We start from the raw sequence: 25,770 nt of genomic DNA on the forward strand, positions 1-25,770 counted from the left end.
GTGAAGTCTGGCTTCGCTCAGGTCTGCCTCCAATTTATTTAAACCGGCTGCACTTGCATTCAGCAGCACAGTCCCACCTGCCCAACCCTGTATGTTTTGGCCTTGCCTGAAGGTAAGCAGGCACTGTGTGTGTGTGACCTTGCTGTGGAGTTACTTAGTCATTGTATTCAGGGCCAGGGAAGAATTTGCCTGCATGCAAATTGGGCCTGTCTGGGGGATTTGCCTACCACTTTATAGCGACTGTCACAACTTGCTAGTGGAAAAAAAGGCATTGAGTTGGGCCCTTTGTCTAAGCGAGGTAGTTGGGAAGGAGGCCTACCCCACTATTGATAAGTATCAGGGCACCCCAGTAAGGGGGTCCAGGGGGAAGGTGTCTGTCTGAATGCCCAGACAGGCGCTAATGGGCCATAGAACTCCCCAAATGGCATACTGGAGGGATTGCCCTGTTATTATTTATTTATTTATTATTAATTGAATTTATATACTGCCCTATACCCAGAGGTCTCAGGGCAGTTCACAGAAAAGATCAACATAAAACCCACAATATATATATATAATCAAAATAAAAACAACAACCTAATAACCCCCCCAAAAAAGAGCCACATTTTAAAAGGGCATATATGATGTGTGTAATGGAGGGATCCATAACCTAGGATTGACCCTGGTAAAATATCCAGCCAGCAATCGGGCTGGTTGATGCAGGATGCATACCCAGTGCCTATGCCAAAGCCTACTGACATCTGTAATCAATAAAGTTGCGGACATTTCAATCCCAAGGTGCGGTCTCATCCTTTTTTTACTGCTTCCTGCATCTCAGGTCCAGCAACCTTAGGCTCACTGCGCCTGAGTCTCCAATGCCATGTTCATGCTAATGAAGGAAAAGGCAAGCAAAATTAAGTTTCCTCTATCTAGAATACACAGCTTGTACCTATGTTAATATCTCAGTGTGGATCATTATTTTCACACGGAAAGAATTCTGTTATACCTTTCACTGTGAGGACAGCTCCATTGTAGCTGCCTATGGTGGCCATGTGTCCCACTTTATAGATGGCAGTCCTCTATTGGAAGACATCCTCATTTGAAGGGCTGTTTGGTACAAGTCTGGCTTAACGATAAAGACGCACAAGAAAGCCCTGAAGCTACCCATTAACATCTGTGTAGATAGATTAGCATATGCAAACCTGTAGTTTCTATTTTGGTGAGGTGATACATTTCCTCTTTTTCTTTTTGATGATGCAGAAGTGGGAGCAAAAATGCACAGCTTGTACTGACACAAGTGTCTGGCATTCAGGATACATTTAGGCTCACTGAATCAGACCGGTGTACACAAAGCGGGTAATGTGTGAGAGAGGTGGAGCCAGCATTCTCCCCCCCCCCGCCTCATGGGAAAGATTGATTATGATGATGCATGCGAGACAGAAGATCCAGTGCGCAGCGCTGCTATTCATCAAACACTGGGACACAGTCAAGTTGTCCAACTATGGTACATAAGCATTTGAATGGTTAGTACAATTTCCCTTCTGTAACATTGCCCCACCCCATCCCCATTCATACATTTTCCTGACATGAGTCCAGCTTTATTGAAAATAAGCCTATTAAAACAGATCTGGAAGGCTATAAACAGACAATAGGTATTGAGTTCACCACTACAGCGGCCAAAGGGAGCTGCTTCAGGGTGAGCTGAAAGCGGAGGCTGTAGTGAGTTCAAATTCTACCATACGTGGACTTCCATTCTTCCCCTTTTCAAGGGAAAGGGTCACAGTGGTAAAGGGCATGCTTTGCACAAAACAGGTCCCAGGTTCCATCCATCACATCTGAAGTTAAAAGAATTTGGTAGCAGCGACTCTGAAGAGCTGCTGCCGTTTGGACGAGATGGACAGTTTGACCTGGTATGAAGGCACTTTCTTATGTAACAGAAAAGTTTGGTGTTGTTGGTATGCTTCCGTCCTCTGACATTAGTAGGGTTGCAACAATTTACCCCAAGCCTAAATTTGTCCCTAAATCTTTAATGCCCTGGGGAGCCCCATATCAAATTTGGCCCAGTTCATGCGACATCTGCATCCTGCTTCAGTGTGGCACACCATACTTACTGCACATCATATCACACCTGCTGACACTGTCATAGCCAATTGACATTTATAAAAAAAAAAAATCTTGTAGCTGCATATCGTCAAGAAAAACAACATTGTTTTAGGACCTCTTATCTCTTAGCTCCCAAATATCCTGTTTCTTCAAACTGCAGTAGCCAGGACCAATAGAAACCTCTTCCTGCCACTGGCTGACTTCATTTCCCAGAGTTAGCACAATCTCATCCGCTCTAAATAACTTCATCAAAACTCCTTTCTGGTCAGAGTGAAGCAATAATTATTATTGGTAATTATTAGCGATCAATAACCTAGATCACATTATGGCGAGTACTATTAAGGTAAGAAAGTGAATGCCTTTTTATTAGACTTTTTTTCAGAATTGTTTTTTTTAAATTTCCTTTCTAAACACCAGTAAGGTAAAATTGGGCAACACCCCCGCAGCCACAATAGAGGACAAGTAGATTTCCTTTGTACTGCCTAGTAAATTTCCTTTTTCCTACTCCCTGTCCACAAGCCTTAAAAACTTGAAACTCAGAAAAACTTGGGTGTTTTTTTTAAATTCACCATTCCGTGCTCTGGATTATACTTGCAAAGCCCTATTGTGGGAAGAGCTTCTGAATTTTCTTGTTGTCTTCGTTTTAAAAACAAATTTTGGATATGTATCTGATTTGGACCTTGGACTGCTGTAAGGGAACGGGGGGAGTAATTGTTGAGAAATTAAGTGATATGTTTTCAGGTGCTTTTAAACATTTCCTTTATTTATATGGAAGCAAACATATTTAAATAGAAATTTAAATCTTGCTCCTGTTTGGATATTGTTGATTTTGTTTTATAGACATTTTATCTAATATTCAACAGCTTTGTCAAATGTCACTGAAGTAATGATAGCAATTTCGTTAACTTTTTAGAATGCCTTTTTGGTTGTTGTTGTTTTTAATTTGAAGGTAATAAAAATTTGTCGAGGTTTATGACTTTAGCCTGAGCATTATTCTTAGCTACTTTTAGAACAAACTGTGCAAGGTGACAGTTTTGTGGAGGTTTCGATTATTTTGTTGTACATATAAATAAGCAGTTTGTGCCTCTGTAGTAAGAGGTTTTGTAGCTCATACTACATATTTGACAATAAGCTAATTGCGGAAGAAACAAACCCTGTGTAATTAACAGCCTGATGACAATGATATAGGATTTATATTGATGAACTCTCTTTATATGCCTACATACAGAGATCCACTATTTCATTCACAGCATTAACTTTCTTTATACTTTTCTGAGGCTTTACATAATATATTAGCAACCAAACCAGAATAAACAGCACAATCCTAACCATGCCTACTCACTCCTTCTGAATTCAATGGAGTTTTACTCCCAGGTAAGTGGGGCTAGGGCTGCAGCTTTAGAAATTTAAACTGGTGTTTGGTTTCACAATAATGACTGTTTTACTTGGTTTGTTATTATTTATTAAATGTTTTGTATCCCCAAGTACTGAAAATACTTTCATGGAGATAATATTAACTGTTGGGTTTGAAAACGCTCTTCTCTCTTTTCTAGTCAGGCATGTTTTTATGATTCTGCATAGAGATCAAAATCCAAATTTGCTTTGCATTGATGCATTGAAAATTAAATGTGTAGAACCCATATAGCAAAAGATGAAAAATTCAAGTATATCAGCCTTGTTGTGAGCATCAAGCTTGAAATGAAGATCTTAAGTCTTTTAGGATTAGATTTACAGATGCATAGTTTGATCATGTCAAGACAAACAACTAGCTACAGATGGGATCTTTGATTGGGTCAACTTGTTTAAACTAAAAATAGCTTGTCAAGTCTGTTTGTCAAGACAAACAACCACAATACACTAGTGAGTATTGTGTTTAAAGTTGATGACATACTTGCATGTCTTTTGGCATTCAGTTTGCTCTTGCTAGCTCCTATTAGTACTATATAGGACCAAACATGTTAACAATTTATCTAACAATGCAATTGGCATTTTATTAGTCAATACTTCTGCAAGTGTACTGTCACATTGTTCCTTTTCTTTCTTTCTTTCTTTCTTTCTTTCTTTCTTTCTTTCTTTCTTTCTTTCTTTCTTTCTTTCTTACAAAACTTTGGAGTTCGATACCTTAGAGAGGAAAAGTTCTTAATTACTCAGTAAACATTTTGTTTACAGCTGAAATTGCATATAAAATTACACACATTTGTGTGTTTTGGTTTTACTGATGGTGATGGGACTATGAGGAGAATTAAATGTCTTTCTGCGGGTTCAAAATTAATCTGTACTGTAAGAAGTATAACAAGCTATATTCTCAGTTTATAGGCATTGTTGTGTGGTTGTTGTTGTTTTGTAAGATAACCTGATGGTTGTTGCTTCTAAGAAAAGATGAGAATTCTAGTCAATTTGCATTTAAAAATACAACTTGATCTGTGTCCCAAAAAGTATGGGTATTCCAATTAATACCACTGTGCAATTAGCCTCTATTTACACTAATCTTACCTCAAAAACAAAATCAGTGTGTGTTGTGGTATTGCTTAATAGGCATTTTAAATAGCCCATTTCAGCACCTAATGCTCTATGTAGTCCTAGGTACTAAAGTGTCAATATGACATACAAATAATAAACATTGGCTTTATTAGTCAATATTGACATCAATTTATATAGGCATGCAAGCACATACATCATGCTTTAAATATGTGCAACCAGACTTTGTCATATGCGCATAAAATAAATTAAGTCCTGAACCACGGATCCTGAAGTAGTTTCATCCATTTCCACCAGGCTTTAGTGAGACTTTTTGCAAAGAGTCTGCAAACTGCAGTCTTGCTAACATAATCACTACAGCCATAAAGCCTGGAGTGGGAGTCATATGTATTTAGTGTTTTTGAAGAATATTAACCCCAGTTGCTTTTAATAAGGGTGCAAACTGCTTTGTAGCAGAAGGTTATGAAATGGTAATAGTTTTGTGGTGGGGATGTTTTGCCATAATTCGGTATGATGCATGGATTGCACCCCTATTCCATTTATTATATCTTATTCCCGTATCCTTATTTAGATCAATTGGATGTTCTCATTGCCATCTTTACAAGCCAATTTAAAATGTTGGTACAAACGGGGGAGTTTTTGTCTGGTTATCAAACTGGGAAGCTTACAGGCCCTTTTGTTATTCTAACACTAATTGCAAGCAGAAGATTAGTATAGTGTACAGATGGCATATATAAACCCAGTGACTGTAGACACCTTATAATCTGTAAAAGGAACACAAAGTAATACACATCAAGCTTCCATTTTTATTTAGCATAGAAGTCAATATTGCTAGTTGATTAGAGTAAAAATAATTATGCTGATGTTTCTTTTTCCTTATTCAAAAATGGTGGGATAAAGGTTAAAAAAAATGCGTGCCTTTAATTGGATTTTATTCCCATCAGCAGGCTGTGCTACCTTGCTTCCCTTGGCAGATGCATTTACAGTTTTGTAATAAAACATATTTTAATGAGTACTGCATTTTCTGAAATGGCATACTGCATACATTTGTGGCTAGCTGTCTCAGTTTAAGCCACCCAATATACCTTGGACCATGTAAATAGCCAGCTTTTAATTGCTAGTTTCCTTTTTTGTGGTTGGTTAGGACGCTCTGCTATTTGAGATAAAATGTCTATGTAATTAGAATAGTAATGTTTGAGGTTTCAATAGTCGTTAGAGTTATCTAATTTGATTTCTGCATAATTCCTTTGCTGACAATATCAGTTTATGTAATTCAATCTCAATTACAATAGCAACATTTGTTTATTTCTAGTATAAAAAAGAATGTCCTGTATTTCTTAGATTATATAGCTGATTCAATTAAGGAAGATTGGCCCATTCAGAGAATGGAAAACATTTCTATGAGAAGGTAGGTTTGATTACAATGCAGTAGAAGTCAGCTGTATGCAATTCTTTTTATTTCTCATCCCTTATTTTTGCTAACATCATTGTAGACCGTTTGCATGAAAACCGGAATAAAAGGTTTTCACTCCTTTGCTGTGTAGCTCGTCAGATAGCTTATGCATATCCTTAACTCTCATCTGGTAAATGGCAGTCCAATTAAAATGCATGAACACAATGGAGAATAGCTAGTAAAGCTTAAGTGTCGTTGAAATATATGGGACTGAGGCACATGGTTAAGAGGCATGTCTTTTTAATGTTCTCTGTACTGTACCACTTGGTAAGGTCTTGGACACCCTGGAACTAATGAGCCTTTGTGATGCAAATAAGTATAATAAGAATTTTGTTTCATTTAGTTTAACAGTTTGCTTTGACACTGTGGCAATCCATAGTGTGGTCCTGAGTTCTTTTTAAAATAAGTATCAGGACCATAATTGTTTCTCGCTTAGAGATAAAAAAAGCAATCAATAATGCACTTGAATCAGGGCCGGATTTAGGTTTGATGAGGCCCTAAGCTACTGAAGTTAATGGAGCCCTTTCTATGTCCAGCTGCCCTTTGTCAACAACAAATTGTCACTGCTTTTTGTGTTGAATATATGTTATATGATAATTTATGGACCTAATAGGTATCGAAAGCCATTTACACATAACAAAATATGAATTTTATCAAAGTAATTGTTGAACTGAAATACAATTAAGAAGAAGTATATTAATAGTGAAATACAATTAAGAAGTAGTATATTAATACTGAAATAATTATTAAGCTCTAACTTAAAAAAACAACCCTTTACATTTTTGGGGGGCCCCCAAGAGAGTGGGGCCCTAAGCTATAGCTTGTTTAGCTTATACGTAAATCCTGCACTGCACTTGATGTATGTAGCAGGAATGAATTTTATTTATAGCGTACTAAATCTTAACTCTTTTTAAGGCACTCTTAGCCAGTATTCCATAAGCACATGAGGTGGGGAAGTGGGGATGAATGCCCCAGCTCTAGATTGCTGTTCTCATTGCCTCTCAACTTTGGAAGGAGACTATATGCAGCAGGGGCATTTTTGTATCGGAGAAGGTACTCCACATTCCAAAAATCTGGGAAATCAGGGTCCCAAAACATGTGGGGAGCCTCCATGTACACAAAATGATCCCTGGTACAAAGGTTTGCATTCCACGACTTGGATGGTGAGGAGGATAGTGCTGGTGGGGAATAGAGTTAGCCTGCTCATCTCCACTTCTACACTCTTATCTTTGCTGAGCACCCAATAACAAAGCCTAAGAGGGCTTATTCTTGATTAGACTAAGGATGAATTTGATCCAGATATTTGGCTTTCAGGCGAATGAGAGTCTCCAAGTACAGAGCAGACGATAAAAAAATGCCTAGTGCTTGGTTTATTTTCCAACAGAGTCATATTTACACAGAATGCTTTTTAAGAGGTGTATGAGATTCAACGAGATTTAGCAAACACAGGATTAAATTTATCAATCAGAGGAGAGACGTGGATCTGAAAAGCAATGCAAGGGCTCTAAAAAATGTTGAGGAAAATAATAATTCTAAAAAAACCTACAAATATCCCAATGTTGGATTGTACAAAACTACAATCCAATGTTGTATCTCTTACAAATAAACATGAATGATGAACAGAGTCAAGCAGAAGAATCCAAACTCCCGATCTGACATGCTGGAGGAAGATCGGATGGAACAGAGGAGTACTTCAGCCCTGCTTGGCTCCACCATCATCCACAGGCAGAGATGCCCCAACAATGAGAAGCACCCCAATGCCCTCCCCCAAAGCTGGCAGCAGCAACCAGTATAAACCCCCCAAATGGGGTGGGGAGGAGGCAGAGCAGGGCTATTGTATGGACTGCTAGGTCCTGAGCCAGTTCTGCTGCCAACCCATTCTTCTTTCTTGTGCCACCCTGTGAAAAGCTTGCAGAAAACTAGTTCAGTGTGGTAAAAGCTGCAGAGGAAAGAGAATCTTAGTCATAGTCCACTAGAATAATGGTTTGAGTTTTCTCATATTTCTGTTGGGAACGAGCCTGACCCCTGATGTGCTGTCTTCTCTTCCCTACAGCCTCAAGTATAAGTCAATCCCAGTTATATATACTTTGGTGCTAAAGAGTCTTATATGGAGTTGTAAGCAGTAGAACAGCGCGGACTTAGCAAACAGGCAAAAGGGTATGGCTCTTATCCATTGATATGGCCGCCCAGAAAGATACACATACAGCTGAGACAATGCAGTGTTGCATCCATAGAAGGTGGTGTGAGGACCAGTGGCCTTTTGACACCTTTCGTTTTCCTCTCATCCTTTCAACTCCCCCCACCCCATGTTCCTGTGGTTGGTTACTAGTGCATTTTGGTTATATTCCCACCCAAACTTGTTACCCAGCTCTTCCTACATGCTCTCTTCTTTATGCAGCCCAAATACATAGTTTATTACAGTAGTCAATGGGAGAGGAATCATAAAGACACTCCTGTTGGATCATGCCTCCGCACTCTGGGTGGCTTTCCAGTAGCTAGGCTGTGCGCATGTTGCAGACATGCTGTTTTCTCTGTTAGTAAACCAGACCGGGGCGGGGAGAATACATTCGTTTGTTTGTTTGTTTACTTGTAAAGATAGCATTTACTGTGCTACCAAGAACCATTTTTAGAGCAAGCTTCTCCTTCTTTGCTACCTAGCTAGCTAATTTAACAAGTCTCCACCTGTACTAGATGACGTATTTATTATTTATTTCACAAAAATTATATACTTGATTGTAAAAATTAAAAAATCCTCAAAGTAGTTTGCAACAGCATATAATCAGCACAGCTTAAAAGAGACAACAAACTATTCCCACAACAGCCCCTGGAGTGCTGTGATGGTAGAAACCACCACCCCGAGCCCCACCACTATTTAGTGTTTCATCCTGAGGTCAGCTCAGGTGAGTGACAAGTGGAAGGGTCTGTATTTGTTATAGAGACTTAACTAGAACATGCCCTGATTTTATTAGGCAACATCGTGATGGAGTGAATTCCTAAAGTATTGTGGTGGGTTACTTTTCCCCTAGCAGGGCTACTATGCCTTTGAAAGCTGTGTAACAGGCAGCAGAGTACAAGGCAAAGCTTTACTCATCACTACATTCTCCAGCTGGGCATGAGAACAACTTTTCTGCTACGGAAAGAGCTCTCTATTCCATAGGACTTGTCTTGGGACAAAAATATGGCAGTTCCACATAGGAATAGATGGTTTCCCACTAGTCCCTGCTGCTAGAAGACTTGCTGGTGGTCTAGTGGGTGAGGTACACCCTGTGCCTCTCTAGTGCTGCAGAGTTGACCAATTGCCAGTGGATAGCAGCTGCAACAGATGGTTCCTGTGACTACATGTTTATTAGGGGTTGGTGAGTAAATATCTGAGAAAGGTACTGCTACCTAGGCGCTTTCTCATTCTGCATGTCTTCAACCAGGCCTTTGGCTGATTGACATCTGATGCCCTTTTAAATGTATTGTGGAAGAGTGAGGTTATTGGTTTGTTTCTGTTCTTATTTCTGTTGTGTATTTTGTGTTTTCCATTTTGTAATTTTATGTTGTGAACCACCCTGAGATCTAGAGGAATAGGGCGGTATACAAATTTAATTCCAGTTCCTCACTCTTCCATTGGATGTGCAATCAACTGATGTTTGCATTGTGTGTAAACCTCTGAGGCCAAAAACCTGTAAGAGTTAAGAACATAGGAAGAGCTGCTGCTGGATCAGTCCAAAGGGCATTCTAAAGCAGCACTGTGTTCTCACAGTGGCTAAGCCCAAAGCAAGACATTGGTGAAATAGGCCTCTGCTCAGAACACAAGTATTACTCATCTACATTGGTTTCTCTGGTTATTGTGCTTAACCTTGTTTAACCAAAGCTCCCTGTCACCAATGTTCTCTAGATACCAGTGCGGGAGGTGGCAGGGGGATAAAGAAAGAAAGTCATGTATGTGCTGTGATCCTTTGCTGGCTTCTCAATACTGCTGGATCTATGGCATGATTGGCCACATTCGGATCCCTACTACACTATCACAATTTCACTATGCTATCATAACTTTTAGTTATGTCAGCATAGGGAGATTTGCGTGCACAGTTAGTGTGACTTTAGGATAGAATTACACCATTAGACAGGTGGACTCATGAGCACGTAGCACATGTCTTGGCTTGCTTTTGTGAGTCATTCAGACCTCTTTGTTCCACAGGAACAAATGGTCCCTGTTTGGGGCTTAAGCAAGTCTGGGTTGCCTGTTTGGTATCAGGGGAGGAAAGAGAGAGGAGAAAAGGGCTCATGCATGGGTGACCCTACTCTGGATTGTCTTCTCAATGTCTACTGCAATTCCAGTAAACAATTCTTATAGAATGCTGTTCATCCACATTGCTAGTATTTATGTGCATTGATGTAGTTTTGGCCTTGGACAATAGAAGATGCCAAAATAAGAAAGGTAATTCCTTACTATGAGTTGAGCTCCAGGTAGCAAGAATTGCATTCTAGTGATTGTTAAAAACATAGCAGGCTCCCCTTACTAACAAACACTCTTTTATATCCTCCTTGTTCCTTGTCATATAATAGATAACATAAAAAATTTCAAAATAGAATTTATATGCAGTGTATAGTCTACACTTCCTACATAACAAGGTGGGAGCAGAACCATAACTTATTATATCTAGGGAGCACTAAACTTGTGAACATAACAAAAGTTCTTTCTGAACCATTAGACTCTAAACGTTTCGAGGCTGTATAAATCCTTTGTTCCATCTTGGCTGTTTTTCTCTCTCTTTTATTTCAAAATTGGAAAGTTTTTTCTTACGTTTTATTGAATACTTCACTTAAAAAGTTTATTTATATAACAAAAGTTGCAGAAAGGTCCCAGCATTGGAAATTGATGGAAGTTAAATAGGTAACAATAGTCTGTTACTGCAGAACCAGGACCCAGTACAGCCAATCTTAAACATTCTTAGTTCAATGATTTATTTCCGTGAGAGAATTATGTGTCCTCCTTTCTAATTCTGCAGGATATAAAAATCTCTGGCCAGATTATTCTCCCAGTCAAACAGATGGCATCCTTCGTTTTCTCCAAGCTATTGTGCTGTGTTGTGTCAAAAATCTAAGGGCAATGGCTAGCAACACACAATACTGTGAACAATCCACCCTAGTGTAGCTGTTGCCCATCAGTTCTGTAACCCCCATTTCATTGGGCTTTTTCATGAACCACACTGAGGTGCATGTAGATTTCATGGTAGCAGCACTCAGAAGATTACATTCCCATGTCTTTGCTGTCTTAGATCTTCTCTTAAACTTCTAGATGTTGCTAAACAAACAGCTATTCTCTTGAAGAAACAGTGCTAAAAGAAGCATGATTAATGAGACTAATTTGATTAAAAGTGCATCTTGATTGAGTTATTAAGCATGTTCAGACAAATGGAATTTGAATGCTATCCCCCAAGGGAAATGTAATAGTTTTAAAGGGTCAAATTTGTTTCTTAAAAATTGCATTCATAAGGTAGGATGAAGGCCAAAACTTCCTATTCCACTTTAATATAGACCAGCTGCAAATCTGGGTCTACTTAAGTATGTACTACACTATATAGCTTAAGGTTAACAGCAATTCAGTCACGCAGCGATAAAGACAGCTTAACATGTGTACTTGTGAGCAGTGGCGGACTTCAGGCTCTCAAATTTCAACGATGCCCTGTGTGACGCTAAAATTTGACACTCCTCCTCACCTCTGATGCTCCATTCTACAGCCTTGTTTTGGTGCTCTTTGTAGTGCAGCACCCAGTGTGACTACACCAGTTGCACTACCCTAAAACTGCCTCTGTTGTGAGAGGAAAAGATGCATTTAGAGTAACATCATTAATGAAGACTCAGTACTAATGGTAGCTGTAAATAATTGCCCAGAATTGAACATATGTACTGCTGCACCCAGTGCAATGTTACAAGGCAACATTATTTGAGGGCAAAAGTGGATAAACCAGCATAAATTATTCTTATAGCACATGAGTTGCCAGTGTGGTGCACACAGGTGCACAGTCACCTGAACAGACTTTCCACAGAGTCCCATTCCTTCTGTCCCTCCCCTTGGCTGAAATTAGGCTTGAAAGAAGTCTTCCATTAGCTATGTTGGAAAGCTTTGTTGAAACTCAATTGCAACAGAGGAGGGGTGACCTCGGGGGTCCCAACTGCAGAGGTAACATGTCACTTCCCAGGTATGACCCATCCTTGCTATAATTAGGCTTGTGAAAGCCTTCTACTGGCTCTTTGAGGGGGGTGATCTTCCAGGAGTTTGTGGAGAGATGGTTAATTCTTACTAGTTGTACTCTCTTTATTATGCCTGTTGGGGGGGGGAGAAGCAAAAACACTTTTTCCAAGCCTAATTTCTGGTTTGGGAGAGTGAGTGTGCATGGCTAAACTGTCCATGGCAATACAAAATGGGCTCAAAAACTTTGGGCACCCCATTACAGTGTTTGTGCTGGGGAATATGTTTCCATTCCTAGCCAGTTTTCCAGAATGCCTTGAGTAATTTATCCACTTCCTGCTTTCTGCAATTCCAAAGGACAGGGGGTGTCTAGATACAGTGGTGCCTTGGTTCTCAAACTTAATCCGTTCCGGGCGTCCATTCCAAAACCAAAGTGTTCCAAAACCAAGGCACACTTTCCCATAGAAAGTAATGCAAAATGGATTAATCCATTCCAGACTTTTAAAAACAATCCCTAAAACAGCAATTTAACATAAATTTTACTATCTAACAAGACCATTGATCCATAAATTGAAAGCAATAAGCAATGTACTGCAGTCACACAATCAATCAATGAGTAGCTGAACTAGGTTCCACACAGTCGCAAATGACCGCTCCACGCTTAAAACGGGGGGCGCCCTTTGCGTGGACGCACGCAGCCCCTAGATCTGGAGCGGCTCCAACAGCATAGGCTTGGTTTGCCTTCCCTCAGGTGGGATACCTGGAGGTCTCCGCCTACCTCTGTCAGTTGTCCAATCCCACCTGGGGGAAGCGTTGCCAAGGAGACCAGGCCAGGTAGGGGAGGGATTACCTGCCCACACAATAGAGGGAGGATCTTACCTGGGAATCCTCACAAAAAGAGCCTCAAAAACAAAAATGTAAAATAGATAGCACTCAAAACGAAAGTGTAACACTCGAAACGGAGCACATTCAACTTCTGAAAAAAGTTTGCAAACTGGAATACTTACTTCCAGGTTTGCAGTGTTTGGGTTCCAAGTTGTTTTAGTACCAAGGCGTTTGAGAACCAAAGTACCACTGTACATTCATAACCTGAGACATTACATATTCCAGTCTAGGTTTTGCTATTTATGTATTAGGCCTTGGAATGAGTTATTTATCAGAACTGTAAAATGCCCATTAATCTTTGGATGAAGGGTGGTATATAAATTTTATTATAATAATAATAAATCTGTTTGAGCATAAATACTGGTAAGTCTTGTAGTGCATTTAGTAAACCTTATTGTGGCATATTTTTTGGGACTAGAGTAGGCTTCCTCAGTGTTTGTTGACTTTGCTGCAAAACAAATTAATACAGCTGTGCCTCTGGAAGTTGTATGAGCCAAGGGTCTCTGTGATTCGGGCGCCTACATTTTGTAGAGACTTTGATCCACGCATAGTTTGTTTGCACATCAGTTCAGAGGAATACATGGAGCTTGCAGAGAGGCCAGCAAGCTCGATTCTGCTTTGCTCATGCGCATGTGGACACAGGATTCCAAGTAGGAAAATAGCAAGCACCGCCTGTTTCCCTATGTTGTTTGCCTTCGTTCTCCTTTGGTTTTCCGTCCATCTTTGACTGAGTGTTTTGACTGGGTGTCCGGTTGCTTACTATATTTTGCTGCTTTTCAAGAATTGGAATGTACAGCTAGGCTCTATCACTCTCAGAAATATTCTGATCAGAGTCTTAAAGTGGTACAGAAAGGCAACATGAAGATTTGGTGCCTAATTACAGTCCTTAAATTGAGGGCGGGAAGGAGGGTGAAAGTAAGGGCAAAAAAGACACTTGAGTAACATTCTAAACAATGGGCCGTCACTGGAATGCTGAATGGAAACATCTCATCCTTTTTTATTAGACAGAAAGCAAACAATGCTATGGAATTTGAACAATGCTGTAAAGGTTTGTCGTAAACAAGATACTGTTCTTCATAGGAATTTGCCATTCTTGAGAATATATACCGTATTTTTCGCTCCATTGGACGCACCCGACCATAGGGCGCATCTAGTTTTTAGAGGAGGAAAACAAGGAAAAAATATTCTGAATCAAATGTTGTATAAACTACTGTATTTAATAAACAACCGGTATATCAGAATCACATTACAGCCATGTAAAGTGAACAGTAGTCAACAATGGCATTAAGAACCATCATCACTGTCATTAACAAATGAAGAGAGACTTTAAGGTTTGAGTACTCTTCTAGTCTTCTGTGAACCCCAATAACTCATCACTGCTAAAGTCAGAATTTATGAAGCTCAGTTGCTCACAGTCACTGACATCACTTTCTTCGCTATCTTCATGTAAAATACCATCTTCGTATCCATCCAAAGCATTGCTAATGCCACATTTTTCCCTCTCAATCCTCTTCCTCACCTCTCTCAGCAAACAGCCTGCCAGCTGCTCACAAACATTCCCTTTACTTGAATTACAGTCAAGAAACAGCCAAGCAGAGCTTCTCAGCGGCAGGCTTGGGAGACTTTCCTTTTCCCCACTGTTTTCTCCCCCCCCCCCAGCAGAACAGTCCCCTTTTCCAGCCTCCTCCTCTCCATCCCTTTCACCCAAACTCCTCAGGTGACGTCTACAATTTCTCCCCTTCACTGCTCCCTCTCCTTTACCCTCTACCATGACTCTCCACTCACGGCAACCTATGGTACCTCATCTCCCTTCACCCAGCTTCTTGGTCCCCCTCCTCTCCATCCTCTTCCTCCCCTCTCTCAGTGAACAGCCTGCCAGCTGCTCCAAACCTTGAGGGGAAGGGCAGGCTGTTGGCAGAGCAGCACCCCCCCACCCCCATTCAGCAGCCCAGGAGTGTGGGGCATGGGCGCACAGCCTGCCCACTGCTCCAAACCTTGAGGGGAAGGGCAGGCTGTTGGCAGAGCAGCACCCCCCCACCCCCATTCAGCAGACCAGGAGTGTGGGGCATGGGCACACAGCCTGCCCACTGCTCCAAACCTTGAGGGGAAGGGCAGGCTGTTGGCAGAGCAGCACCCCCCCACCCCCATTCAGCAGCCCAGGAGTGTGGGGCATGGGCACACAGCCTGCCCACTGCTCCAAACCTTGAGGGGAAGGGCAGGCTGTTGGCAGAGCAGCACCCCCCCCACCCCCATTCAGCAGCCCAGGAGTGTGGGGCATGGGCGCACAGCCTGCCCACTGCTCCAAACCTTGAGGGGAAGGGCAGGCTGTTGGCAGAGCAGCACCCCCCACCCCCATTCAGCAGCCCAGGAGTGTGGGGCATGGGCGCACAGCCTGCCCACTGCTCCAAACCTTGAGGGGAAGGGCAGGCTGTTGGCAGAGCAGCACCCCCCACCCCCATTCAGCAGCCCAGGAGTGTGGGGCATGGGCACACAGCCTGCCCACTGCTCCAAACCTTGAGGGGAAGGGCAGGCTGTTGGCAGAGCAGCACCCCCCACCCCCATTCAGCAGCCCAGGAGTGTGGGGCATGGGTGCACAGCCTGCCCACTGCTCCAAACCTTGAGGGGAAGGGCAGGCTGTTGGCAGAGCAGCACCCCCCACCCCCATTCAGCAGCCCAGGAGTGTGGGGCATGGGCGCACAGCCCTCCCGTTCCTCCAAAGCTTCCTGGGGCTGCAGAGGGAAGCCAAGGCTGCCGGCAGACGAGCGAGGCTCTCCCCACCTCCCCCATTCAGCAGCCCAGAAGCACGGGGCATGGGCGCACAGCCCTCCCGTTCCTCCAAAGCTTCCTGGGGCTGCAGAGGGAAGCCAAGGCTGCCGGCAGACGAGCGAGGCTCTCCCCACCTCCCCCATTCAGCAGCCCAGAAGCACGGGGCATGGGCGCACAGCCCTCCCGTTCCTCCAAAGCTTCCTGGGGCTGCAGAGGGAAGCCAAGGCTCCCGGCAGACGAGCGAGGCTCTCCCCACCTCCCCCATTCAGCAGCCCAGGAGTGCGGGGCATGGGCACACAGCCCGCCCCTTGCTCCAAAGCTTCCCGGGGCTGCAGGGGGAAGCCGAGGCTGCCGGCAGGGGAGCGCGGCTCCACCACCACTACCAAAAACCAGTCCAAGAGTGTGCCGCACTCCGGCAATTTGGCTCAAGGGACCACACATTCGCTCCATAGGACGCACAGACATTTCCCCTTACTTTTTAAGAGTAAAAAAGTGCGTCCAATGGTGCGAAAAATACGGTATGTATATACCATATATGTGTGTGTGTGTTTATTGCTGTGATAAACAATAAATACGCTGCCACAGCACTTATGATGATAATGAGCCCGTAGACAGATACTTCCTGCCTCCATTTCCTATTCTGATAGCTCACCAGATCAGGGAGTACCAATAGAGGAAGTTCTTTGAATTGGAACTTCCTCTTCACTAATATCAGGCTGTATTCCTAACCCCACATACCTGAGAGTAAGCATCAATGAATTCAACAGGACTTACTTTTGAGTAGACATAGTTACGATTATCTTGTAATTCATTGAAAGGCTGTTCAGAAAGGTCCAAAATAAACTTCTCACTTCTTTAGATTTAGAGCACAAAACTGGAAACTTTTGTTGATCCATAGCAATTTTTAAAAATCATTATTAACTGATTTAGAACCAGCTTTTAGGGCACAGCTGCTCTCCCAAGGAAAAAGAAACATAGAAAAATATCCCACTAAAAACCACATAAAGGTAAAGGTAAAGGGACCTCTGACCAAAACTGAGCAGCAGTAATTAATACGATAATGGTTATTGATTAGAACAATTAATAAAGAAAAGTAGCAATTAATTAAAAGCTAATAATGATAAAAAAAAATTATTAAACGTTCCCAAAAATAGAGCCATGTGTATTACTTGAGGAAGAGACTTCCACAGACTTGGGGGCCTAGAACAATGTACAATGTCTGATCTTTTACTGATGTTGTATATGATTATGTTTACAAAATGCTTTTTGCTTCTGTAGTTTGGTATTAATGTATTTAGAGACATTATGTTAAACTCAGTATTAGTGCTGCTCAGAGTAAACCCACTGAAATTATTGGAAATTACTAATTTAGGCCCATTAATGACACTGGGTTTACTCTGAGTAGGACTAACATTGGCTACAACCCACTTTTATTTTTATTTCCTGAAAGAAAGAAATATGAAAAACATTTACACTTAGGAAAAAAGCAGTAAACTCGGATTCTGTAAAGTGAACGCAATATTTGTTACTAAATGTGCTCATGTCTGGTGTACTTGTCTGCACCACAGAACAAGGAATTCAACTTGATTGTGTCTAAATTTGGCACTTGGTGAGGATAAAACCAAATTAGAAAGGGGTTCTTCATTAAACTTCTTTATTTTCAAGTTAGATATAACTCCGTTTTAGTGGCTGGTGGGCTGAGCAATTTTTATGGTGTTTTTAATTATGCTGTTTGTGTAATATAAAATATTTTAATGCTTTTATTTAATATACATTATGGTCTTATATTATTTTTTGTTCAACATCTGGTGAGCATTTTTGGTGAAGAGTGGTATAGAAATTTGCTGTTAAATAAAGAAGAAAAGAAAATCCACTAGTTTGAGATCAAATCATGAAGATACATTTATTTAGACAGCACAACAAATAGAGATCAGAGTCATGTCAAAATGTTTGTAATTCTCAATGCATCTACAGCAGGGAGTATGCACCGGGCTTAAGATCATGTTGGTAACCTCAAGTATGTTCCAGGAAAGTATATACCAACCTCAGCCCACTTTAAACTGGTGGTAAGTACTTTCATGACCAATATATGCCTGACTATATCAGCTGACTGGTTTTTTAAATGAGTTGTATTTTGTCATATACATTGTTAGTCATGCTCATAGTATCCCCATTAATGGGCATGATGAATAATTTCAATGGGTCTACTCTGAGAAAAGTTTGGTTACATACAAGCCATAATTTGGAAAACATTCCCAGGATCACTTTAAATTTCCCTCTGGGACTTAACTGTTAGTAACCTGTTGCACATAGCAGTAGTCATGGTATTGAAATGTGACTGCGTAGTCTACACAGAAACTGGGGTTGCCTTTAATGTTGTTTATAACAGTTGGGCAGAACTTGTCAGGTGAAGGTTAATTGCACTCCAGTTAAAGCAGTTCTCTGCACAGATGGGTTATCAGGACTGAACACTCATTACAAGATTAATCTCATTTCCGACAAGACTTCCCTTTCCTTCAACTGATTTTGCTCAGGCATTGGACCTGTCATCAGCCGTTAAGAGAAGGGTGGATTACCTCTGGGATATTTAATGCTTGTGTGCCATGAAACAATACAAAATGTGTGTCATATCGGCAAAGAACATCTTTAGGAGACAGCACATTTTCATAGCATTGTGAAGGTCGAGATTCATAAACAACTGAAACAATTGCAGTGCTTTGAATTAGCTCTTTTAATGAACCCAGGTTTAAGCAGATTCATCTTGAGATCTCCTTTCAGATGTCAGTGCTGTTCCAAACAGATTGTGGATTTATGAGTTTTGCTCAAAATATTTTGCCCTGATAGCTCACAAAAACCATCGAACTATCCATTTTTGGAAAATGGAAAGCAGGACAGTTTCCGTTAAAAGTTGTTTTGGCCAGAAGCAGTTGTATAAATATGGAAATGTAAGGATGCCCAAGTTCATGCAAGCATGATTAAAAGGCACAGGAGCAACACTTGGGGAAATCACACTCTGAAGATCTAAAGGAGCCTCTACATTATCTTGCACACCTGCTTCTTGAGTTTTATTTTCAAACTAGGTAGGCTTCTGTTTTCTCCACAGGCTGAATATATAATCCAAAAGCAATATTGGCCAGAAAAGTAATGAATAAAATATACAAAACAAAATCTCTCTCTCTCTCTCTCTCTCTCTCTCTCTCTCTCTCTGTGTGTGTGTGTGTGAAAAACAGGTATCACCCAAACTGCACATGATCAGGATTTAATCCGTTAACATTTGCTGTTTTTTTATCTAATTAATGGCTACTGTATTATATTTTATTTAACAAAATGTTTTCCTCTTCTTCTTCTTCTTCTTCTTCTTCTTCTTCTTCTTGTTCTTCTTCTTCTTCTTCGGTGATCACTTGTGGCTGAGTAAGATTATCTTCCATGAACACGTTAACTAGCCCCTCCCTGTTTTGGGGTGAGCAGAGTGGATCCTAAATAGGACTGCTCAGTCATGGATACAGCTGCCGAGCTGCTCAACTGCCTCATTCCTTGAGTCAGAGCAACTGAATTTGAATCCACCACCCATATGCCAGTACATGACTAGGGGCCTCCAGATTTCACAGTTCTTCCCCCATTGCCATTTGCCGATCACCATGGGACTTCTTTGGGTTTGGGATGGGTTTTTGGAAGGCGCCTGTGTGTGAATTTATGTGTGTAGATCAGTGCATGCTGACCAACGCACAGTCTTCACAGTAAGGCTCTATTCCGATGGCATGGGTATCACGACGACCGGCCGATTCTTATCTGCTGCAGCCTTCATCCACCTTCACAGCCCTTGTAACATACCGCCTGTTATCTTCCGCCTGTTCTGCCATTGAGGACTCCTTGGATGATTATTTGTCTAGCTCCTCCCCTTTGACAAAATGTATATACTACAAGATCTCCAGGCGAATGTTGCCTCTAGGGCCAACCTAGAGGGTGCTGGTTGCCAGGAGCTGAGGCATCCTCGGAGGAAGCAAGCAAGTGGGTGAGGACCCCTGAGGAGAGGGGAGAGGAGAAGATGCTGGGGGAACCCTCCACAAGAGAGAGTGACCGAAAAGGGGTGAAGGGCAGAAGGATTGGCAGGCAAGGGGCGACATAACCGGGCTGCTGTGACTCAGAGTGTGTTTCCTCACAGGGGAGTTGCAGAAAGATTGTAGTTGGTCAAGGGAGCTGTGGACTCTAAAGGGTTGAAAACCTCTTCCCTATCATATCAAATCCTGAACACTGGTATTTATAGAAATATAGCAAAATGATAATAAAATCATTAGCTCTGCAGTCCTAGAGAAGCCAAAGGATCCATGCTAATAATATAAATGTACATAATTTTATGAGTAAAATGAGGAAGGAAAACATTGCCCTGAAATCACTGATTTTATAGATCTATGTGAAAATGGTCAGCGGATCAGCTACCTATATGAGAAAAATTGTAGGGGAAGCTTCAGGCAAGAGTAATCTATTACAGCAAATGAAAAGGAATGATAGATTTGGAAGGGACTTCAAAGGACCTCTAGTCCTGCTGGTGCAGGGAATCCACTCATAGCCTCCTTAATGGGCCATCCAACAGCTGTTTAATAACTTCTAATGAAGGAGAATGTACAACCTTACAAGGTATTCTGTTCCACCATCAAACAGCTCATACTATCATAGAAGAACACATAGCCTTATCTGGAGCTAAGTTTATTTTGGGCATTCTGATATAACCAAAATAACACAACTTGGCAAAGATCCTGCCTGCTCTGTAACTTCCATGAAACTTCAGTAAATTCCAAAACAGAAAACAAAATATTAATAATACCAATCAACAGGCTAGCAAGTATGTTTACACAGTACAGTACTTCCTGTCGTGACCTCTAGCCAGCAACTGTTATTTGCTTCTGTAAGAAGCCTTTCCATTGACTTTAAAGGGTTCTGGATCTCGCAAGGACAAAAGGCAGGAGGAAAAGGGTAATAAGAGGAGAATTCTAGGCCATGCCTATGGTCAACTGCCCATAAATTATTGTGAGCACAATGGAAACAAAGATGTCAGACCACAGCAGTCCACTGAAAACCTATTTATTGAATCAAAGTCAAGAATACCCTGGGTTATTCCAGGACACACCAACAGATTTTTAACATTTCCAAAATAGTGTTAAAGGCTCAAATCTTATCCTCATAAGCTCTGCATGTGAATTCCACATTGATTATTCAATAGTGGCACTTTGCACAATTTCAGAAGCCGTGTTCTTTAAGGCTGCTTCCCCAGAAATGGAAATCTACTGGGCAAGTCATGAAACAATAAGCCCCATCTCCATACCACACAAACATACACTTATACACTGGTCAGTTTTTGCACCATGCTAAACCAAACCATGGCTAAGTGTGAACGAGCAAGTGTGCTGGTGCACATTTAGAAAATTGCATTTGCTCCTTCCCCAGTCCAACTGTGACTGTGGGTTAAACCATGGTTAGATATAGGGCTATGTCCAAACTCAGACCAGTTTTTAAATTTAATTATTATTTATATCCTGCCCTTCCAAAGGAACCCAGGGTGGCAAACACATAAATGCTAAAACAAATAAAATATCTAAAAAGATGCACAAAGCAATTCCAATACAGATGCAGACTGGGAAAGATATTTTCCTTGAAAGAGGAAAGTCTTCAGTAGGTACCAAGAAGACAACAGAGGTGGCACCTTTCTAACATTTAACAGTCCATCTCACTACAAACCATGAGCTGTAACCAAGGTTTGTTCTTGATTTGCCACTCATGGCTTATCTGAGTGAGACAAACTATGATCTCAGGTTTGGATGCAGTAGCTTAGCTCCTGGTAGCACAACAGCATCAGGCCCAAGGGAGGAGCAATTTTCTAAATGTTCGCCATAGTTTTAAGCGGCATTTAGAAGAACCAACTCCCATAGAAAACTGCCTGCTTCTGATATCTTTTACTGAAGATCTGCTCTAGATGACTCAACCTTTGGAGGCGAAATTGATGACTAGCCAGGACTGGGCCTTTTTTGTAGTGGCACCTCATTTGTAGAATTTCTTCCCAGGGCACATTTGTGAGGTGTGCATTATCATTTAGATGCCACTTAAAAGCTCTAACTTACCCAAGCATTTGATGGCATTTAATTTAGAGACTTTTACTGATTGTATTCTGTTTTGACTGTTGTTTCTGAGAACTGCTGTGACTGTATTCTATAGTATTGTCTTGGCTACAGCTGTTGGTTAGTGAATCATAGAATTGTAGAGTTGCAAGGGATCCCAAGGGTCATCTGGTCCAGCCCCCTGCAATACAGGAACCTCAACACACAGTTCCCCATCCAACTTGAAACCATACCAATCCCTTCTTAGCTTTGCAAATGTGCTAGCAGTTTTATTGCCTTCTAATAAAGAAAGAGCTTAACCAAAAGCCTTGGCTTGGACAATACACTAAGCCAAATCTTCAATTGGCTGAGCATGGTGTGGGGTCAAAAATGGCCAAGGAGGAGGAGTAAAGTGGTTGCAAGCTCCTCTCCAGAAGCCTGTCCTGGTAAGCCAAAGTTTGTGGTGTTGTCTGATCAGGGTCATGGCTTGTTTCCTCCCAGACAAACCACAGTCGATAAGCCAAGAGGAATAGCACAACAACCCAGGTGCTGGCTTGTTTTTGTCCATGGGTGGCACAGCAACAGCAAGATGAGCCCGGTGGGAATTTATTCAGCAGCATACCTCCGCATAGTGCTTGTGCACACTAAACTATTGTTTTTTTAGCTCACTAAATTTTACAATATGGATGAAATTCAAATGAAGCAGAAAGTTAGAGCATATTGCCTGAAATCATTTTAGTAATTGAAGAGGCTAGTTTATGTGTATCTGTGTGTATCAAAATCAAAAGCTCATTTGTTTTTCACTGTACATTTTGAGTCATTGCTTATTATAGTAATCCGTATTATATACCTCTTGGGTGCAAAGGAATGCCTTAAATCCTGTGGAAATGAATGAGGCCCACTGACTATAAAAATATGTTGGTTTGCACAGTGAAGACAACTGAGGACTGAAGCTCCTTGGTCCTAGTTTTTCAAATGTACTTTCTTCACAGTTAAAGAGTTATTTGACTTCAAAATTCACAGTCCACTGAGCTTGCTTTCATGAAACAATCTGCTATGTGACATAAACTGGCATGATATACAGTATCAGGGTGCTTCCAGACAGGGGCTTGATACTGCAAATGGTTTTTTTTCAGAAATCCCAAATGAATCACTGGCAACAAGCTCGATTTTCTGCAGAAAGGGTAAATCCCAAATGGGAGCAGCCAGTATGAGCTAATATTTTGATACCAGTATCTTTTGGATGCTGCAAAAATCTTACATGCAGTAGGAGTACCAATCCCACACTAAACACAAATCTGTTAGCACTCTCAGTAGTGTATTTAAATTGTTACTGTACTAACTATATTCATGGCATTAAGCACAAGCTGTTTATCACCTAGAATGTTTTGCTGGTTTCTTGTACTATCATGTTCCTGGAAGTGTAAGATCCCTAGTGCACTTCAGTTGGGTTTCTGGGCAATTTTGAAACCTCAAAGCATTTGAAATCACTGGCAAGATGCCTGCTGCATATTTACAGTTACACAGCTCTTTTACTTTTAAGGTTCCTCCTTCCTTTTTTCTTCAAGTCTCTAGGCACAACCAAAACAGCGGGTTCTTTCTTTTTGGTATGCTGCATTGTTCTGTGGAAGTGGGTTGCTTGGAGTTCACACTTTGTTTTCCTGTTGTTTTTCTGGGAAGTTGGCTGTGCTGCAAAAGATATGGCACTAATTTGTAGGAAATGGATTTGTTTGGGGAAGCAATAAAAGCGCAACTGCTTACACGCTCCCCAAATGTATGTTTTAATGCATGGCACAACTTAATGCCTGCAGAAAAACATGCAGTCCGCTGACCTCCATACTTTTATAAAAACTTTTCTTTGACCTTCCTTCCTTACTTTTGCTCTATTATTTTTAAGAATAGAAAATAAACAAAGTGGAGTATTTCCCTTCAGATATATCTTGAAAGTGGCTTGTTACATAGTAACAACAATTAGTGATGAATGGTTGCTACGTTGTGGCTGTCTTCTAAGATTTGAGGGAAAGCAGGTACTGTATCTTCATAGTTGGTTGTGCAACATATGGCTGCTGTAGCCATCATCCATCAGTAGTGATTGCCAATATAATACCTCATCTAAATATTCATTTAAAAGGACCACATACCTCTTTTAAGACTTTCCCACCTCAGAATGTCATTAGGAAGATGATGCATTTGAATGGAACCTCACAATTTAAAAGCACAGACAAATTAACATTCCATACAAGGAGTTTTTGATATGGTACAGTCATTCAGTCATACAATTTGAAACCAGCGTTCTGGAGTGCTACATTCTTGGTAGGGTGCTTTTCGTGAACACATACATCAGCCATAAGACAGACAGCTTTTGAATCCTTTTATTGATTGGGAGAGTCACAGAAAGGTAGTAAAATAGTTAATATAGACACAGTATTCTCAGATAGATAGATGAATAGATGGATGGATGGATGGATGGATGGATGGATGGATTTACTATAAATATCACCAAAATAGAAAACTTGAGTACAAATACACAGTCCACCTTCGTACACAAGAGGACCAATATGAATCACCCCTCTCATTTCCTAGGTTTATAGCACATGACTGAGCCATTACAGATATTGGGTGATCTCTGTGTGTCTGCTACATTCCTATCCATTCCTTTCTCACACCGGGGTACAAAATCCTAAAATAACTTGATAAACATCTACATATCTCCTAATTCTAGTAGTACCCTGATGCATTGTGTGTGCACCTCCCACCAGGAGTTTTATACTGAAGTTCATACTGAACTTATTTCTAAGTTCCAATTTTAAGTAGGTAAGTTATATTTTCCAAACTGGCAATAAAATTATGACCTAGGGAGGTTAAGGCAACATTTTTCTTACTTTTCATGCTAAGAGTTTTTGTTGTTCAGCGGCCCTGTCATTGATATTGTTATGAAGTTTGTGTGCCACTCCCCCAAGTTCTGCCGGGCGGTAGCAAGATTCCAGGGGGTTCCAGGGTTGTGTTTCCATTAAGAAAAAGGAAGTTCTAGTGTCTTCAAGAAATATGGTTTATTGTACACTCATTTACACCTGGAGTCTTCAATGGAGGGGGTGCTGAGTATTATACCCCAAGAGTGTTTCTCATAACTTCAGCAGGCTTGAATCCAAAGCAGCAGTCAGTCATGATTCCTGGTCTCTTGGTACAGCCTTCTCCAGCTAGTGCCAAGATGGTTCTGCCTACTTCCTCCTTTTTGTTCCCAGAACACCTTTAAATTTCAAAAAGGACACATTTTCCTGTGACATCACACCCCACTGTCACCTTGACAACTTGCCAGTTCTCCTGCCTTTGTCCATTCCTGGGGTGGGTTGGGAGAAGGACAGTTCTTTTGCATTTCCAATGGCCCTTAATGGCTCAGTACTTACCTAGCCAGGCGAGGCTGGTTTGCATAAGCTAACCAAGGAATTTCCTGTCTGGCACAGTTTTGCAGCTTTTATTTCCCTTCATATCCCAAATATTCTCTAAATGCTACCATTTTATTCATTTCTACCATTCATTCACAGACCCTGGTATACCCTGGTCCACCATCCGTCAGACCATGTGGTGGGCCAGACTATATTTTTGGGGGGGGAAATGAATGAATTCCTATGCCCCACAAATAACCCAGAGATGCATTTTAAATAAAAGCAAACATTCTACTCATGTAAAAACACCAGGCAGGCCCCACAAATAACCCAGAGATGCATTTTAAATAAAAGCACACATTCTACTCATGTAAAAACACCAGGCAGCCCCCACAAATAACCCAGAGATGCATTTTAAATAAAAGCACACATTCTACTCATGTAAAAACACCAGGC

At 41.2% G+C, this 25,770-nt stretch overlaps 1 protein-coding gene across 9 annotated transcripts in view; it reads left to right on the forward strand.

The window, feature by feature from the left end:
• Positions 1-25,770, forward strand: part of ERG (ETS transcription factor ERG) — a 114,152-nt gene that overhangs the window by 66,023 nt on the left and 22,359 nt on the right. The window contains exon 1 of one of the 9 annotated variants that reach the window (XM_081198779.1): positions 2,283-2,425. The exons of 6 other annotated variants lie outside the window; for them this stretch is intronic. In XM_081198779.1, coding sequence (XP_081054905.1) covers positions 2,408-2,425 — 18 coding nt within the window. In that variant the 5' untranslated portion in view covers positions 2,283-2,407. Of the gene's footprint in view, positions 1-2,282; positions 2,426-2,613; positions 2,824-25,770 lie in introns of those variants that run through there. 2 more of the 9 variants (XM_081198781.1, XM_081198782.1) reach the window with 2 other exon arrangements.

This window comes from Podarcis bocagei, assembly GCF_964188305.1.
Source record: "Podarcis bocagei genome assembly, chromosome: 6".
Classification (NCBI taxonomy): domain Eukaryota; kingdom Metazoa; phylum Chordata; class Lepidosauria; order Squamata; family Lacertidae; genus Podarcis; species Podarcis bocagei.